The sequence below is a fragment of the Myiozetetes cayanensis genome, unplaced genomic scaffold, assembly GCF_022539395.1.
Source record: "Myiozetetes cayanensis isolate MyiCay16 unplaced genomic scaffold, myiCay2020 scf5-8, whole genome shotgun sequence".
NCBI lineage: Eukaryota > Metazoa > Chordata > Aves > Passeriformes > Tyrannidae > Myiozetetes > Myiozetetes cayanensis.
The window spans coordinates 28,067,675-28,086,249 of record NW_026087742.1 but is presented as its reverse complement, the minus strand read 5'-3'; the positions used below and the strand labels follow the sequence as shown (position 1 = coordinate 28,086,249).

General features: G+C 39.7%; 1 protein-coding gene across 1 annotated transcript; it reads left to right on the top strand.

Annotated features, from left to right (window-relative positions):
- The first annotated feature begins 3,244 nt into the window (after positions 1–3,244).
- PARP11 (poly(ADP-ribose) polymerase family member 11) lies at positions 3,245–18,159 on the top strand. Its single transcript, XM_050333549.1, has 8 exons — positions 3,245–3,568; positions 6,698–6,826; positions 6,932–7,052; positions 8,055–8,130; positions 9,691–9,763; positions 9,851–9,981; positions 15,387–15,538; positions 15,989–18,159. Exons 1-8 carry the CDS (start codon positions 3,500–3,502, stop codon positions 16,300–16,302), a joined length of 1,065 nt encoding a protein of 354 aa, XP_050189506.1. The 5' UTR covers positions 3,245–3,499; the 3' UTR covers positions 16,303–18,159.
- Positions 18,160–18,575: the final 416 nt, after the last annotated feature.

Sequence of the window (18,575 nt, the reverse complement as noted above, 5' to 3'; positions counted from 1 at the left end):
CATAAAGAAATATGAAAGAAAAGTGAAAGGAGACAAGGAAGACTCTTGGCTGTGGGTTGTGTTCTCCACAGGTACTGCTTTGGATCATAGGCATAACCGGGGACAGGGTTAGAAGACTATCTTCTAGAACACAGAAGGATGCAAGAGAGTCAGTTAAGAAAGATTGCTTGACACATCTAGCAGCTCCTTGAACAACAAATTAAGACAATGTAGACTTTCAAGGGGAGAACGCATAATGATTTGCTTCTACATCTTCCTTCACATCTCAAGACCAGTGCCATATTTGAGGTGGACAACCATTGCCTTCAGATGTGATGCTCTGTAATAAGTAGAGTATTTCCTCATTCTCTCCTCTTGCCTCTGGGCAACTGTATTTATGAGTTTACAAGTTTGTGGATACCACATGCATCCTACAACTTCCTTTATACTGCAGTACACATGCCCATGACAAAATCTTACAGTGTTCAAAAAGTGGCAAAATACTGTCAATATTTTATTTTAATGGCACAGTCATTGTATTGTTATGAGTAGTTTGGGGAGTGTGGAATGTTTATATTTCAATCTTTGGTTGTTCTGTTTTGGATTTCTGCTTACTTTCAGTTAATGGTGGTAGAATTATATTTCATTATCACTTACAATATCATTCCGTTGTATGCATGCAACATTACATTGATTATTAAAAATTACCCCTTAAAAAGGAAAAGGCTAGATTAGGAACTCAGCAATCTAATCTAGATTTGAAGTTAGACCTGCTTTGGTAAGGAAACTGGACTAAAGAACTTCATGAGACCTTTCAAACCTAGATCCTTCTATCATCCTACAGTTTACGTACCAGGCAGCATCAGGGAGTTCTCTCTTTCACTTCCATTTGACCATTCCCTGAAAGAATGGATTTGTAACTTAAGTCGTGTCCAAACCTCTCCAGTTTCTGGCTTTTTGCTACTTGAAGCTGATGAGAACCAATTAATGCAATTATGTCTTCTTCAGATAAGCTGTTAGACTGCACAGAGTACATAAGATATCCAGCAAAATGTTTGGATTTTAAAGGTTTTTAAGTTGTTGCTAGAAAGTCTGGCATTAGCATGTAGCTTCCTGAGAATACAGTCACTCCAACAAGCTATGTTTTCACTGTAATGAAGATATTTTTATCTCAAGAAAGGCTTACTCTCCATTATTAATTATCAGTGTAAACATACAAAGACAAGGAAAAAACACACAATATAAATCTCAATTCTATCCCATGCTTCAAGGCATAGCAGCACAAACTTATTTAAAACTTTCATCTCCTAGAAAACAGTGTGTTGTGCTAATGTAACTTCAGATACACTTATGTAAATTCTACTAAAAACCTGACCATTATTTTAAAAATCCACAACCAGCAGTAATAAAAATAGAAATAGATGACTCAAAGAGTCCCATGTTAAACATAAAGCATTGACAGCATCTTTTCAAGCAAAAAAAAAAAGATGTTCAACAGACATTCAACAGCTAAGGCGGTAACAGAAACCTCCCCTACCTCTATTCTGTGTATAGATTCATAAAGAAAGTCAGAACAGGCAGGATACGTCCCCACAATCTTTATGTGCTTTCCAACAACATCAATACAAATATCATGGCTGAGAAAAGATGTCTCGACTTCCAGAAGACTCCTTTATTCCAGAAGCATCATGTTCATGCCAGTAAAATAGCTCCAGTGATGCACCAGAGACTTTTTAACTCAGAAAAATAAACTTTTCTAACTCTGCATTCAGAGGCAAGGTCAGCACAGCCAGAATCTGGATACATATCCTGCCTGACACTCTCTCGGAATTTGTGAAATTCATTTTCAATCCACCTGTGTTGTTTTTGGCATGCTGCTCAAGGAAAATGCTTCACTGCAGGATGTGCTTCAGTGACTGCACACATGTATGATGATGACGTGGTTTTTTGAAGTTACCAGGCCCCTGGCTGACTGAAGACTGATGTAGCTGGTGTTACTGCCTGCTTTTCTGCCCAGCAGCTCCCATCCTAGACTATCTGCACCAAAAGGCTGGGATCAACTATATTTATGAACTGTCCTCTCTTACTAACTGGTCCTAGAGCTGCTGCTGCTGAGGCTTCTAGACCTCAGTTGTAAAACGAAGTTGTCCATGGGCCCTGAGTGCCCGCAACAGGCTGCAGCTCTTATTGCTGTCCTCTTTGCACTGGGTGACCATGCTCTGTGCACAGGGTGATGGTCATGTCTGCTGCCATGCCTGGCGTCAACATGCCATCAGTTTTTGAAAAAGCTGTCCGTGCAGAAATGAATGCATGTAGGGGCCCAAGTATATCCGTGCTTCACAGGAAAATGGTGGGCTGTTGTATTACCAAATTACCAATAATTATAAAAAATGTTTCTTGGTAAAGCAGAGGCCCATTACTAGCAAGGCCAAGAATCAAAGGAACTAAAAGACCAGGTGGTGGGATACAGAGCAGAGGAGGGTGTGTCACGGCTCTGGCTGGTGCAAGACACTGGTATTGGTACTGGATCTCTTACCTGTACTGGTACAGATACAGATACTGGAACTGGAACTAGTGTGGGGCCTGGAGCTGAGCCTGATACTGGTGCAGGTACTGGTATAGGTAGCTGAACTAGTACTGGTACTGGAATTGGGACTGGGACAGGAAATCGGTCTAGTAGTGTTATTGGAATTGTGACTGCAGCTGGGACTGGAACTGGGACTGCGACTGGAATCAGGCCTGGCACAGGTACTGCTACTGGTATTGGAACTGGGACAGCTGGTGGAACTTGGCCTGGGACTGGGACTGGGAGTGGAACCGGGACTTTTACTGCGCCTGGTACTGGTATCGGTACTGGTCAGTACTGGTACAGGTACTGGGACTGGTACAGGTAGTGGCATTGGTACAAGAAGTGGTACTTGTATTGGGACTGCGACTGGTACTGTAACTAGGCCTGGTACTGGTCTTAGCACCGGCAGAGTCTCCGGGACTGCGATTGGGACCGGAGCTGTGTCCGAGCCTCCCCTTCCCTCACCCCACGGCAGCGGCTCCGCCCCTCGGGGCCGGCCCCGCCCACCCCGCTGTCATTTGCATACCCGGCGCTGACGAGCCAATGGGGCGCGGCCCAGCACGGCTGCCGCCCCGCCCCTTCCCCGGCCGCCGGTAACGGAAGCGCCCGGAGCGGAGCGGGCCCCGCGCGCGGCATGTGGGGAGCGCGCCCGGGGGGGGCGGCCCATGCGGTGAGTGCGGGCGGGCCGCGGAACGGAGCGGAACGGGACGGAACGGAGCGGAACGGAACGGAACGGCCGCTCCTCCCGTCCTTCTCCCTCGAGCCCGTGCCCCGCGCGCCCCGCAGGCCGCTGCCCCTGCCGCCCCGCCCCGTCGCCGAGCGCGCTGCCAGGTTGCGCAAGGGGGTGGGGGGCGTTGGCCGCCGTGTGTGTGTGGGAGCGGCCTGCGGCCCCGATGAGGGGCTAGCGGTGCTGTGGTTGCCTCGATTGCCCGGCCGTGCCCTTGAGCTGCAATGGACTCGGCTCTGGAGGGTTCGGTGGCGGGTGTGACTGCGACGGTGGCCTTCGGCAGCACAGAGCGGGTGCGTGGGGGCGCAGGGGGGAAGGGCATTGTCATTTCGCCTGGTGTCCCGTACTGGTGCTGATGGTGTTCCTCCTTCTCGCCTCCCCTCCCAAGCCCTGCACGCTACCTCAGACAAGTCTCCTAATCAGGTGTCGTGTTCTCTAAGGAAAAGCCGGAGAATCCCTTGGCACTGCCTGTGTTTCCAGCAGGGAACTATACCATGTTGATCTTTGTAGGCACACTGTGCCAAGTGGAAGCAGATAGCACAAGAATGCAGACAGAGTAGCCCATTGGGATACTGTTATATTTTTTACCACGAGGGTGGTGAGGCACAACTTGCCCCCAGAAGTCCTGGATGCCCCATACCTGGAAGTGTTCAAGGCCAGGTTGGATGGGGCACGGTTTTGTACTAGATGGTCTTGTAAGTGTCCTGCCAGCCCAAACCGTTCTGAGATCTGCACACTGTAAAGCATGTTTATCATTCAAACATAAAGTACTTCTAGAAAAATGAGGCAGTGCATTACCTGTAGTAGTAAGGCCATTCAGTCACAGCACACAACAAGTATTCATCGTGTTTGGGATGATGTTTTTCCTACCAGAGTAATTTGTTTAATTTGAGCTGTTCTGGTAACTCCTAGACCAGTAGAAACAGTACTAATAGTCCTTCTCAAAAAGCTACTTGATGCTTAATAAATGGTGTGTGTTTGATATTAAATTAATCAGTAATTCCCACCAGCATTTTAGATTTGTGTCACCTTTGAGAACAGCTCTCTTGGGTTTATGGCTTTATGTGTTCATGCCTTTGGGTCATTTCTCCATGCTTCTGAAGTATCCTGGAATCTATCTGCTTACCCTAGACTTTGTGAAGAGGGCAATAGGTGGATTGAATGTAATATTTTTGAAAGCCATGGGAATAACTGTCTCCCTAGTAAATGGTTTATTCTGGATGCTGTGTTGCCCCTGGAGGACTGTGTGTTGACAGGCACAAGTAATTGTGCCTCTCTGCTTATAAAGACATGTTCTCTCTTGTTCCAAAGGCATTACTTATTTGATTGGTTAGAGTCAAGGCCCTGAACTAGCAGTGGGTTGGAGCTGAGGTCTGGCTCTTTTAGTGGGAACATGAGAAAACTATACCAAAAAGCCTGAATTGCTTTTGTCAGCTTTAAAAAAGTGCAGGCTACATCTGCCTCTCTGCCTTCTCTCTGTAGGGTAGAACATAGCCAAATGCTTACCTGAGAGAAAGAATGAACTTGAAGTTGAAAGATTATCGTCAAAAACTGTCAACCAGTTGTGCTTTTAGCACCAAGTGAATGTAGGTTCTGTGATGCTGTGTTGCTGTGAGGAATAGAAGAAATGAAGAAATGTTGGCAGATGCCCTCTGAAATGGAGAATGGTTTTCTTACCTCTTTCAAAATACTTCTTCCATGCAGCTGATGTACCTTTAGTGTAGTTCTGCTTGAACTTGAGGTAGCAATCCATGTGTGTGGCCTTGGGCAGGCTTCCATTTGTACTGAAGTGGGTTTGCCCTCAGTTCCTGCAATTTAGAGATGTGGAGGCCCACTTCTGATTCCCCTGTTTTCTGAACACCCTTTGGAGCTTTTGATGATTAGTATGCAGTCTGTAGCTGTTATCACAAAGAGGTATCTCACATTGTTTTTCAAACGACCACAGCAGGCTAACTTGGGAAAAATAGGGTGGAGGGAAGGGTGATGTTAGAAGTACCTTCTGCTCTCCTGCTTCTGCAACTCCTGCCCCAGTAGCACTGTCCAAGTGGTTCTTGCTTCTAATTTCCAGTATTTGTCTTCTTCTGGACTCTTCTTTTTTTCTGAGTTGAAGTGAACAGGAAACAACTGAAGCATCCAGGATACAAACTGTGTATTGTTTGACTTACTTGTACTGGTGGTTATTGTTTCACTTCTTGGAAGCAGAAGTGAAATTGAGGAAATTTTTGGGAAGAGTGCCAAAGTGTTTTGACTAAACAGTTAGAGTGGGCGAATTGCTGACCGTTTCCGGGAGTGGCTCAAGCTTCTTTTTCTGAAAGATTTCCTCCTAACTTACTTAGAATTTTTGGTTGGGGAGGTCGTTGCAGATGGTTGACTTGTTAGGAAATACATGCAAGTGGAGACAAGCACTTTCAGAGTTTTCAGAATTTTATTGGTGAGTGAAGAATGAGCTGAAACATGGCAGGGACTAATGGGTTCTTCTAAAGGCATTTTGGCACAGCTCTGGTTGGCTTGAACTTGTCTAGCCACTGTTTGAACTTCCAGTTTGCAGCATCCACACCATACCATGAAAAGGAATTCGTCTGGTTCAGGAAGTTTATCTTTCACTTTTTTTGAACTTGACATTTGCAGTCTTCAATAGGTGTCTGCTCTGTCTGTCAGAAAAAGAAGTGATTCTTTATTCCCTCTTTGGTTTTGTCATGATTTTGTAGACCTCTGCTATATCCTTTCTTCAGTCCTTTTTCTCCATCCTGCAGCACCTCAACTATCGTAGTCATTGCTTGTGTGGAAGCCACTCTGGCTTATGGTGTGACCCTTCTCTGTAAATACAAGTACAGAGTACCAGTAATTTTACATTGTGTCATTTTAAAGTGGGTGCATTAGAGGGGGAAACTGTCCTTCATGCATTGTGGAAGGATAATGTACTGTGCTCTTACACAGTTAAATAATTATATTCTTTGACTTAGTTTTGAAATTTTCTTTTTTTTACAACTTTTGATATGCAGTCTGATTTGTTCACTGTTGATGAGCACCTAGTAGATCTTTTCATCAAGCTGTTTGATGTAACCTGACAATGTCATTCCTGAGCAGTATGTAATGGAGAGCCCATTATATATATCTGAATAGCCTTGATTCTACAGCCATCAGTGTGAAATTTAGCACCTCTCCTTGATATGTTAAAGCCTATAACTTGCCTTTACTGGCATACTTGACAGACAATTAAGAGAGTTTTGAAAATGTTTAACTAATGTAAAGGATTTAATACTGGAAAAGTAGCAAATTGAGAATTTTTCTCTTAAAGAGAAAAAACAAATATGCCCTCGTTAGCCAGGATTTTTTGTAGGTATTGCAAATGCACTTTATTTTGCTTCTTTATAAATTTCTCAAATCAAAATTTTGTGTGTGTGTGTGTGTGAATGTTTCAGGAAGTGCTCCAAGGGCCATCAGAAGATGTATTTCCAAAGATGGAAAGTCCGGTTGAAGAGATGGATACCTCTGATACCCAGTGGGGCTGGTTTTATTTGGCTGAGTGTGGTAAATGGCATATGTTTCAGGTAAATTCCTACCAAGTTATATTGTGGTGGATTTCCATACATCCAACTACCTATTGCTGAATTTGTCTAAATGTGCTTTTTTCATTTATTTTATTGATTTTGAAGACTGATTCAAACAGTCATTGCTCTATTAGCAGTGAAGATATTGAAAGGAGTTTCCGAACAAACCCACATGGTTCTCTGTCTTTTACGACTGCAAAGTTTAACTACATGCTAGACTTTTCAGGTATGTATCTTTTCATAGAGTAAATTTAAATAATGGAAGGTGCCAGATACACGGCACATTTGTTCATTCAGGAAGTTACTGTCCTCGTATCTAGTGCCAAAACATGTAATTGAAAATGCCACCTTTATAGGAAGTTCATATGAGTTTTTAGAAGCTGCTGCCCTGTTACATTTTTTTGGTATAGTTTATTACTGTGTTAGCATGTCTTGTTTCATAGCACTCCATCATGTTACTTGCTGCTTGCCTCAACTGCAGACAGTATGTAGCATACATCGATTAAAACAGGAAGTTTGAACCGTTTTTCTTCAACATGCAAGATGTGTTCTAATAACTTCCTTTCTTTTGTTTGTTTGGTTTTTCTTTTCAGTTTTTCCATTTGTAGATTGTTTGTTTTCTGATTAAATTACAAAACGGCTATATGTTTAAATATAGGAAATCAAGGAAATAAATATATATTCTAATATACTCGAATTTCAAGTATTTCAAATACAGAAAGTGAGGACTGGGGAAAATAGCAATGTACTGGTAGTAAAGTAGTATGTAACAACACAAGGAGTTTTTATGTTTACTTGTGTTAAAATGTCTGTTTAAAAACCTGTTTTGCATCAAGAATAAAAACACTAAATGCAAATATTAAAGAGCAATTTTTGTCACTGTCTGTAGGTCATAATATCTTACATTAAGGATAGTAGTAATATTCTTTGTCATCCTATTAAAATCAGTGGAAATTTTGCCAGTGATTTAGTGAAGCTGAATTTTAGATGGGTATTTTAAAAATAATAATTTTGTATATGTAATATTTGTGCATTTTGCCAACTCATGTAAATGACAATGCACTTAGAAATATTTATTGAAAATGCTGATTTGTTAATTGCTGAAAAAGGAATCCCTGTCAAGCAACTTAGAGTGTAATAATGTTATTTTTAAAAAAGTCACGTAAATGTTTCAGATGATATAGATGAATTCCAGAAACTTTCATTTTAACTTTTGTTTTATGCTCAGTGATGAAACAAATCAACCTAACTACCCTTAAGCAACGTCCAATAAAGCGAGCTCCGTTTTCTATCAATTCATTCAGGTAAGGAAATAAAAGGAAGACTCCTTATTTTTATTTTATTCCTGATTCTTCTAAGTAAAATGAAACAAAAATGTTTTGTCTTTATTGTTTATGTTTATTTGCTTTTTGCATGAAACAATTTGAGAGGTGAGCCAAGGTGGGAGAGCTAGTCAAGTGAAGAAGGAAAACATTTCATCAGAGAAGAGTGACAAGAGAATTTTTAGTTTATTTTTTATCTTTTGTTTTCTGAGAAAGCAAGGAATTTGTATTGGGAGAAGGAAGGCGTGCTGTATACTGATATCCTTTGGCAGGATTCTTAAAACTGTGCTTGACTTTAGCCACTGGACTCACTTGCTCTGAATACCTGTTGAATCAGAATTGCTGCGGGGAACCAGCAGCAAAAAATAGGGCAGTTTGTTCCATTGACTTCATAAATTATTTAGAAGTATTATTGTAACAGCGGAAAAGATTGAGTTATGTTTTCTTGCCTGTGTTTTAGTCATTTGCTCTAAAATGATTTGAAGTTAAAGAAATTGTGTTGTGACAACCGGATGTTTTTAGTCTAATTGCTTTAGATTGTAAGTTTTCTACCATTTGATCAGTTATTAGGTGTAAAGCCCTGCTGATGTAAATCTGATACTCTCTAAACAATAAACTGAACTATGCAGTGATGCTACCACAGGTCAAATTGACTCTGTGGAATATGTGGGGTTTTTTCCCCAGATAGTTTCTAAGAAATAATTTTAGTTCTGAATTGTAGTCTGGTTATACATTCAAAAAGAAATTTGTCATTTGTCATAAGAAATGTAGTAGCCATCTGTTTACACTGACTTTCAAGAAGGCCTGTGTTTTTTTTGAAGTGTTAGCTGTTTTTTCACTAGATATTTGCAGAATAGTGCATGCAGTGATGTGGCAATTTACCTTTTTTTGTTTCTTGAATAATTGCATTCAGTACTCTTGAGTTCCATGTGATGACATTGTTCACTTTCAGGAAATTCCTTCTTTTAGTCCCAGTTTTAAGGTTTAAAAGCTCTACGTATGCAGTGTATATGTGTAAAACACTTTTTTTTAAGGTTAAGTTTTGTTGTTTTGGGTTTTTTTTAAAGTAAACTGTAATTTTCAAATGTGTATTTTAAACATGATGCTTTTAATTACTTCAAATGAGGACTCAGTTCTCAGACAGTAGGCAAGCTGTAATTCCTGATAGTTTGGAGTGTTCAGGCTGCATGTTCACCATCACATTTCTAAATCAGTGTTGCTCTCCTAATGTTGTGGAATTTTTTGACCACTTCTTCTGCTTTATCTTCCTATCTTTTGTTAAGTAGATGGTGTATTAAAACTGTTCATTGCCATGGTTTAGTTATAAAAAGCTAAGGCAGAATTTGAATACAAAGAAAACTTCTTGCCTTTACCTGCTGGCAACAGCCTTTTATTGAAATTAAAACCCTGAGTAGTTCTGTGTAAACCTTGTGGGGATTTGTTTTTTTTTTTTGCATACTATATTGTTTAGAGCAGGAGTTTGACAGGAAACAAATGCCTCATGTCTTTAGTGTTATGTATTTTTACCTTTTTTGTTTGAAGTTTCATCTGTGAAAATGAGGCTATCCCTATGCCTTCGCACTGGGAGAATGTAAATACTGAGGAGCCATACCAGGTAAGAGTTGGTATGCAAGTTGGTCAAAAATGTGGGATAATGAAATAATGCATTGAATTGAAATCGTACTAACCTCTTTTTTTCCAGCTTATTCCATTGCAAAAGAAAACAAATGAATATAATGAAGTTTCTAGTCTCTTTGGAAAAACAATGGATAGCCACCGAATTAAAAGAATTAAGAGAATACAAAATCTAGACTTGTGGGAGTTTTTTTGCAGGTGAGATTATTTCTAAACCCAACAGTCTTAGGATTGTTAATGCAGCAAGTTTTGAAGTCATGTACCAGAAATATGTTAAATTGTTTTTATTATTAATGAAAATTTGTGTTACTTTTTATCTTTTAAAATTTTTCTTATTTGTTATTTCTCTATTTAAACTTCCATTTTTAAGACTCTGTAGCTTTTACAGGTGCATTGTTGTAATACTTGTAGAAATGCATTAGTTACAGTGTAGCACAGATAAGACTAATTCATTAAAGATGTTCAGAATGTCCACAGTGAAGTAAGGAGAACAAAACCAAGCTTTTTGTAAAATAACTCCTTGAGAAGATTGTATTATTTTAATCTTTACTGAACGAAGCAAATAAATATTTGTGTCTTGTTGAGATCCTCAACTTTATGAAACCCAGGACAGAATTAAGTGTCTAATTACCACATATTTCTCCAATTTCCTTAAATTTAATGTGCTACAAAATCTTGTTCTGAGTTCTTGGCTTTTCCCTCTTCATGTTTTGCTGACCTGGAAGAAGCTGGAAGTGCTCAGTTCAGCATCCACTTATTTTGTAGTATCAGTCTTAAGCAGTTGTATTTGACAAAAGTTTTTTGTGTAGCCTCTAAGAAGAAGTACGTATCAGAAGTTTTAAAGATGTATTACACTAATAAAACTAACTGAACTAAGTTAAATAGTGAGGAAATAACTAAGCAGATGTATGTTAAAATAAGTTTTGTGATTTTTTTTGAAAGATATGTAATTTATTGAGAGCTATATCACTAATATGTATATGGAAATTATTTTCCTTATAATGTTGATAGTTAAGTGAGTTATCGTACTCTTCATTAAGTTCGTTTATTCTTGGAGAAGTAAGGAAAAAAGTCACCAGAACTGCTGCCTTGGACTTCAGAGGTCAAACTTTGGCTTGTTTAGAAGACTGTTTGACAGAGTCCCTTAGGAGGCAGTCCTGAAGGGCAAAGGAGTCGAGGAAGGCTGGACACTCTGCAAGAAGGAAATCCTAAAGGCTCATGAGCCAAATGTCCCTGTGTGCTGGAAGACAAGTAGTCGAGGAAGAAGATCAGCCTGGTTGAACAGAGAACTTTGGATGGAACTTAAGGAAAAATAGAGTTTATGACTTTTTGGAAGAAAGGGCAGGCAACTTTGAAGGATTAAAGGATGTTGTGATATTTTGCCAGGAGAAAATTAGAAGGGCCAAAGCCCAACTAGAACTTAGTCTGGCCACTGCTGTAAAAGAAAATAAAAAGTATTTTTATAAATAAATCAGCAACAAAAGGAGGGCTACAGAGAATCTCCATCCTTTACTGGATGTGAGGAGAAAAATAATGACTAAGGATGAGGAAAAGGCTGAGATACTTTAAATACTGAGGCAAAGAAGGCATTAATACTAAGAGCAGTTGTTCTCCAAGCACCCAGACGCTGACCTGGAAGATAGAGACAGGGAGCAGAATGGTACCCCCATAATTCAAGGGCAAATTCTCAGTGACCTGCTACACCACTTAGACACACACAGCTCTAGGGGACCAGATGGGATCCAGCTGAGGCTACTGAGGGAGCTGGCAGACTGCTCACCAAGCTATTTTTTTGCCAGCAGTCCTGGCTCCCCTGAGGAGGTCCCAGTTGACTGGTGGTGAGCAAATGTGACTCCCATCCACAAGAAGCATCGGAAGGAGGATCCAGGGAACTACAAGCCAGTCAGCCTGACTTTGATGCTGGGGAAGGTCATGGAACAGATCATCTTGAGTGCCATCACATGGCATATACAGGACAATGAGGGGATCAGGCCCAGTCAACAAGGGTTTAGGAAAGGCAGTTCCTGGTTGACCAACCTAGTCTCCTTCTATGACAAGGTGACTCACCTAGTGCATGAGGGAAAGACTGCAGATATTGTTGACCTGGACTTCAGTAAAGCCTTTGGCATTATTTCCCACAGCATTCTGGAGGAGCTGGCAGCCCACGGCTTGGACAGGTGCACTGTAAACATGGCTGGATGGGTGAGCCCAGAGAGTGGTGATGAATGGAGTTACATCCAGTTGGTGGCCAGTCACTCCTGGGGTTCCCCAGGGATCAGGGTTGATGCCAGTCCTGTTTAATATCTTTATTGATGATCTGGACGAGGGGATCGAGGGCACCCTCAGTCAGTTTGCAGACAATACCAAGCTGGGTGGGAGTGCTGATCTGCTGGAGGTTAGAAAGGCTCTGCAGAGGGATTTGGGCAGGCTGGATCAATGGGCTGAGGCCAGTTGTATGAGGTTCAACAAGGCCAAGTGCCAGGTCTTCCACTTGGGTCACAACATGCAGCACTACAGGCTTGGGGAAGAGTGGCTGGAAAGCTGCACAGAGGAAAAGGACCTGGAGGTGCTGTTTGACAGCTGGCTGCATATGAGCCATCCGCTGAGAAGGCCAATGGCATCCTGGCCTGTGTCAGAAATAGTGTGACCAGCAGGACCAGGGAAATGATTGTCCCTCTGTACTGGGCACTGGTGAGGCTGCACCTCCTGTGTTCAGTTTTGAACGCCTTACTACAAGAAAATAGACACTGAGCATGTCCAGAGAAGGGCAACGAAGCTGATGAAGGGTCTGGAGCACAAGAGTTACAAGGAGCAGCTGAGGGAACTGGTATTCTTGAGCCTAGAGAAAAGGAGGGTCAGGGGGACACCTTATTCAGCTAGAAAGGAGGTTGTAGCAAGGTGAAGGTCAGTCTCTTCTTCCCATGTAAGAAGCAATAGGACAAGAGGAAATGGCCTCGAGTTGTGCCAGTGCAGGTTTAGATTGGCTATTAGGAAAAGCTTCTTCCCTGAAAGGGTTGTCAAGCATTGGAATGGGCTGCCCTGAGCAGTGGTGGAATCACCATCGCTGGAGGTAGTTAAAAGATGTGTAGATGTGGCGCTTAGGGACATGGTTTAGTGGTGGACTTGTCAGTGTCACGTTAATGGTTGGACTCAAGGGGTTTTTCCAAACTAAATGACTGTAATTCTAATTGCAAATTTATTTGCTTATATTTACCTTGTGTAAATATTAAGGCTTATTTGCTTGGCCTTGTGTTTCACCATCTACCTTTCTAGTATTAAGTTTCTGAAGAGGTATATTTATACATACCTTAATTTCTGACAATAGGAGTACCAAGCAGGCTTCAAAGTAAATGTCCTTTGAGTCTCAGTGTAGATGGCAGAGGCAGGCTAAGGAAGACCTTTTTTGCTTAGTTTAGCAACTGATACCATTTGGACACTGTACTAGTTTTCATGACTGGTCAGTGAATAGAATTCATGGTTTAAGAACTCTGAATCTATGGATGCTGTGCCAAAATACTCTCAAGGTATGAAACTGAGAGTGGGAATTAGAATTTCATATGCCAGAAGTATTACAGTATCACCATATAATTGACTACAAACCAAAGTACTTTTTAGTACTTGTACAGTATAAAAGTATATGGAGAAAAGTAATTTCAGTTCTAAAGTTTTTTTCCTGTATAAAAAAAGTACAGGTAACAACGAAAATTGCTAGAATAAGTGTGTACAATGGAGGCTTAGCTGCTTTTCTGCTGAGGGTAAAATACAGCCTTGAAGTAGATGGGCTTACAAAACATTGGTGAAGAAATCATTCCCTGGTAGTATATTAGAAAGTAATAGGTATTCCAACATTTCAAATTCCCTAGCAGTTCTTTTGGTTTCCCAGGTTGGAATGTTAAAAAGAAGATGAAGCTTAGTCTAGCATATTTCTGTTTATGCATCTCAGTTTGGAGTTGCAGAGGAGTACAGCAAGTAAAAACGTTGTTGATCAGTGAGATTACTTAGGTGCTTGCATGTGTACAAAGAGCATGTCTATGGGTATTTAGTTTTGCTGTAGGTTTTTCCTTTTATTGACCAAACCAGCTGTACAAAGACCTTGTGAGTGGTAGATTAATTTTGTTGAACTGGATTAGCTGGTCACTGCTGGTGAAAAGTGCTAAGATGATGCTTTTTAGAATAGTTGGGCTCCTCAATTTCTGTTCCAAATTAACAAAATGTCCTGTTGTAGCATTTCTTCATTCTGCGGAACCAACTTCCCAGTGTGCCCAGTATACTCTGCTACTTATGAGGAACAATTGCTACTTAAACTTTGATGGTTTTGAAAAAGTGTTTTGTTTAATTGATAAGATCAAGGATTATGTTTGAGCATTGCCTGAATGATTATTTGCATCATTGTAGTGGTCAAAACACATTTGCCTCTTTCAGTAGTTCCCATATTAATGACAATTCCGAATTGGTTTTAGGAAATAAACTGGTCAGAGATAGTGAAGGACTGTTACAGAGCATTCTTTGACAATTGAATATTCACTTTTTCTGTAAATTTGTTCTGTTGCCCTGCTTCAAGAGAAGTTAGGCTACATTTATGTATTGCCAGAGATCATCAGCCAACAATAGAGGGCTAATAATAGAAAAATTTCAAATGTTCAGCATTAGTAGCCCTTAGATCAAAAGATGTTTCCTCACACAGGTAGTTTTCTCAAGATGAAGGGAGTCTTGACTCTTAGGTTTTGTTGAACTGCTAATAAAGTAGAACTTGAGTGCCTGGAGCCTGTCTGCCTCTGATAAAAAAATGTTTACTAATGAGATTAGTAGTGAAATCTCCCAGATGCCATTCAGATTATACTGACATTCTTCTGATTTGACACAGCTGCAGAGTCAGCTTCTTCATGGATCTTAGGAAAACCCAACTGACAGAAAGTCACTTAAAAATGGATGGAAAATATATCTGCTCTTTAACTGGAGGTGTGCTATGGCTTTCTGCCCATGAGACTGTGATATAGATTCACCTGTAGTATAAGTTGGGTTTTTGGAGGGATTTTTGTCCAAAGTTTTAAACTGATGTAACCCTGCCAATGCACAACTATGTCTTTTAAAAAGTATTAGTGAACCATAAATTCAGGAAATCATTATGAAGTGATCATGTGAAAGTAAATTTGACTAAAACATTAGGTGATTTTATTTTTAATATTTCTGCTATTTACCTAGGTAGTAGTACTTTATAATCTACCAACTTTGCTATGCCTCCCACCATGCTACTCAAGTAGGAACCAAATGTGAGAAAAATGCACTTTTTAAAAAAATGTATCTGCAGAAAATGACCACAGTAAAACTAATGCCAAATGAACCATGGTGATAAATTGGTATAATAGACCTTTTTTCTTAATCTTGGACTATGTCTGAAAATAGTCCACAGCATTTAGAAAAGTGTGATTTCTAAAACTGCACCTTAAGAATTCTGACCTGTTTAAAAACTAGAACCATCTAGGCATTTGTCAAAGTGGAATGTGTACGGTGTTTTAGGTCTGTCCCCTGTGCAGTGTTTTCACGATAGCAACTTAATGTGATTGTACAGCTGTTTGTAATGCTGTATTGTGTGTTTTCTGTAGGAAAAAAGCTCAACTGAAGAAGAAAAGGGGTGTCCCAACGATTAATGAGCAGATGCTGTTTCATGGCACCAGTAATGAATTTGTTGAAGCAATCTGTATTCATAACTTTGACTGGAGAATAAATGGAATGCATGCTGCTGTATATGGAAAAGGTAAGTATAGTTGTCACATACAACAGTTTGGTAATCTTGACAGTTCTGCATTGTTAAGTGTTCCTTATAGATTATATCTGGTGATGCACATCCTCTGTTTATCCAAGAGCTGTTTAATACAGCTCTGCTTTTACATCAAGTGTAATTAAGAAAGTTAAGATGCAGTAATGAATGTAATCAAAACTGGCTAGTAGGACCAGGGAGCACGGAGAAAGGATGCTCAGCAAAGCAGTGTTGATCAAAGACAATCTCCCTACTAAAATGTTCCCTCTAAAAATATTTGATCTTGTTGCTATAATTCAACAACTTAAATAAAAGTAAAAAAGAATTGCTAATGAAGATAAAAGAACAGACATTTTTCATCATCCTGGTACCTATATCCATGCTCTAGTGGTTAAGGTCTCACGGTATGAATGTCATCAGATTTTTTTTTTCTTTTTTATTTGAAAGGGACTTACTTCGCCAGAGATGCATCATATTCCAGTCACTTCTGCAAAGAGAGCATGAAGCATGGAGATACTTTCCAGATTCATGGCGTGAATCTGCAGCCTCATCTGCATAGACCAGATAAAGTCATGTTTCTTGCTCGTGTATTAACTGGTGACTATATTGGTGGGGATTCAAAATACATAAGACCTCCTTCAAAAGATGGAAGTTTTGTGAACTTGTATGACAGCTGTGTGGATAATACCTGGAACCCAAAGATCTTCGTCATCTTCGATGCCAACCAAATCTACCCTGAGTACTTAATAGAATTTTGTTAAGTTGGAACTGAGTATTGTTTGTGTCTTTTTGATACTTTTGTTTCTTTCATAAAGACAACAACATGAAAACATGAAGCATTAAAGGAGAGAGGTGAAAGAAAAGGTGGCATACATTTATGGAGGAGGCAAACTATTAAGTACATAAGAGAGACTGGTGAACTTTTTTGTAAAATCTGTAAACTTTATTAGTGCATTTTTCAAATGTAGAGACTGTTAGAAATTTGAGGTTGCATAGTGATCCTTAAATACGTTGGTTGTTGGGAAGTTTTCAAAGGCAAGATTTTACATTCTGATTTTTTAAAAATATATTAAAATTATTCATGTGGTAGAAATATGCCTCTAATATAGTATGCATATGATGAAACTAATCTTTTATAAAGATTGTCTATAAAACATAAAGTAACAACAACAGCAAAACCCCAGGGGACTTGGCTACATGTGTGTTTGTGTCCTGTATACACGTTGCTTTGTGTTTGGAGGTCTCCTTATTTGTATTCTAAACCTATAAAAAAAATTAATTTATAGCACCTCCATCAGTTTTCCCAGATGAAGTTCTACAAAGATGTTAGGTTTAACTTTAGGTACATTCTAATGTAAGCTCCAGTTATATACTTGCAAAATTACAAAGCCCTTGCTAGGATTTGAACTTTGGTTTTGACAGAATTGAGACCAGTAAACTCTTGTGGTTGTTAATTGTTTTGTATGCAACTGCTGAGCTCACTGTTGGGATATCAGCAGTGTCATACACCTTTCTGAGTTCTCATTCTATGGCATTTTTGCCATCTCGTTACAGTATTTATGTGCTGCTGTGGTTCCTGTCTCGTTGGAGTTTAAGAAGCACTCAGTGCTCATGTACTTACTGTTACTGAAAACAATGTTTAGATTAACTTTACTGGAAATAATACAGTTAAACTAACCATGAAAATTTCAAAAGATGCCATCCTTTAAACACTTTAATAGAATGCTTTCCATAACAGTTGTGTTGACCAGGTTTCCATAGCTGGTATAGTTAGAGAGTATTTTTCACATGTAGAAAGAGCCAAAGAGATGGTGTTTGGGTAAAAAAGAGACTTGAGTACCTAAAAGCATGAAGAACCCGAAGAAGGGGTTGTTGCAGTGAAATGCACTTACATGTTAAACAATTTGCTATGAAATTGTGTCCCTAGTGTTCTTTGTTAAAGGACCTTAGTAGCACTAAGAACAAAGTTGAAGCCTTTTGAGGCTTTTCCTTTGGCTATGACCAGTAACAATTCCTTGTAGAAATAATATGTATTTGTGGCAGATATAGAATGATCTATATTGGTCTATTACAGAATTGGTAATTGACGAATTGGGTCTAAGGCTCTGTTTAAAATCTGTTGTATTTAAAAGGCATTGCAACTGCTGGCATGACCACGTCTGCTCAAAGTCATATTAAATCGATGGAACTGGAAGCAGAATATGACTACATATCTGGCATCAAAACTGAGGACACAAATATCTCCTTAGTGCTGTTATTGTTGCCTGTCAGTAGATCTTACACAAGTTGTATGTTTGTTTGTATCTGTAATTTCGTTGCAAGTTTTCCTTTTGCCTCTATCCCTAAACCATTTAGGGCTAATGCATTTTCCTTTATTTTAGGAAGTATGATTTCTGATCCCAGTTGGGAACTCTAGGTTTTACTGTTGTAGGTATGATTTGTGTTTGATTCACTACTACACTAGCTGTGCAAAAGGCACTTTGTTCCCCACGCTGTATAAAATAATAGCAAATCACACAGGGAATTTGTGTATTACTGAGTCCTTTGTATTCTGATACAGTATTCTACAGAGCATACATTTTGTGAAACTAACAAATACACGCGCTGTTGTTCCTTTGGTTTGGTCTTTTTTTTCTTTTGAGGTCTGAACTGACCTTTTTAGTTAAGAAAATGGAAGTTTCTTTTTAACGTCTCATAGACACAAAACACCATAATCGATACTGATCTTAGAGACTTTTCCAGTTGTTTGTGTGGTGGTGTCTTGTTTGCTACTTAATTCAAATTGAATGGCAGAATCTTAATCTTACCAAATCGTTGCACAATTGAAGTTTTAGCTCTTCTTTCAGTGTAGTGTTCTGCTTTTTGGTGTCTGTTTTTGTGCTGCTGAATTATGTTATTGAAGGTGACTGTAAAGTAACCATCCTTTTTTTGACAAGGGGAGAGAGATTTTTATTGCAAAGTCCAGAACTGTACAGGCAGCCAATACAGGAGACAGTTGGACTTAATAAAAGAATCAGTGAGAGAGGAAGGAAGG

Excerpts from the sequence above, each read along its gene's own strand:
- PARP11 (XM_050333549.1), top strand. The coding sequence starts at position 3,500 with ATGGACTCGGCTCTGGAGGGTTCGGTGGCGGGTGTGACTGCGACGGTG. Across the intron at positions 8,131-9,690 it reads TTTTCTATCAATTCATTCAG|TTTCATCTGTGAAAATGAGG; the intron begins GTAAGGAAATAA and ends TTTTGTTTGAAG. Across the intron at positions 15,539-15,988 it reads TGCTGCTGTATATGGAAAAG|GGACTTACTTCGCCAGAGAT; the intron begins GTAAGTATAGTT and ends TTTATTTGAAAG.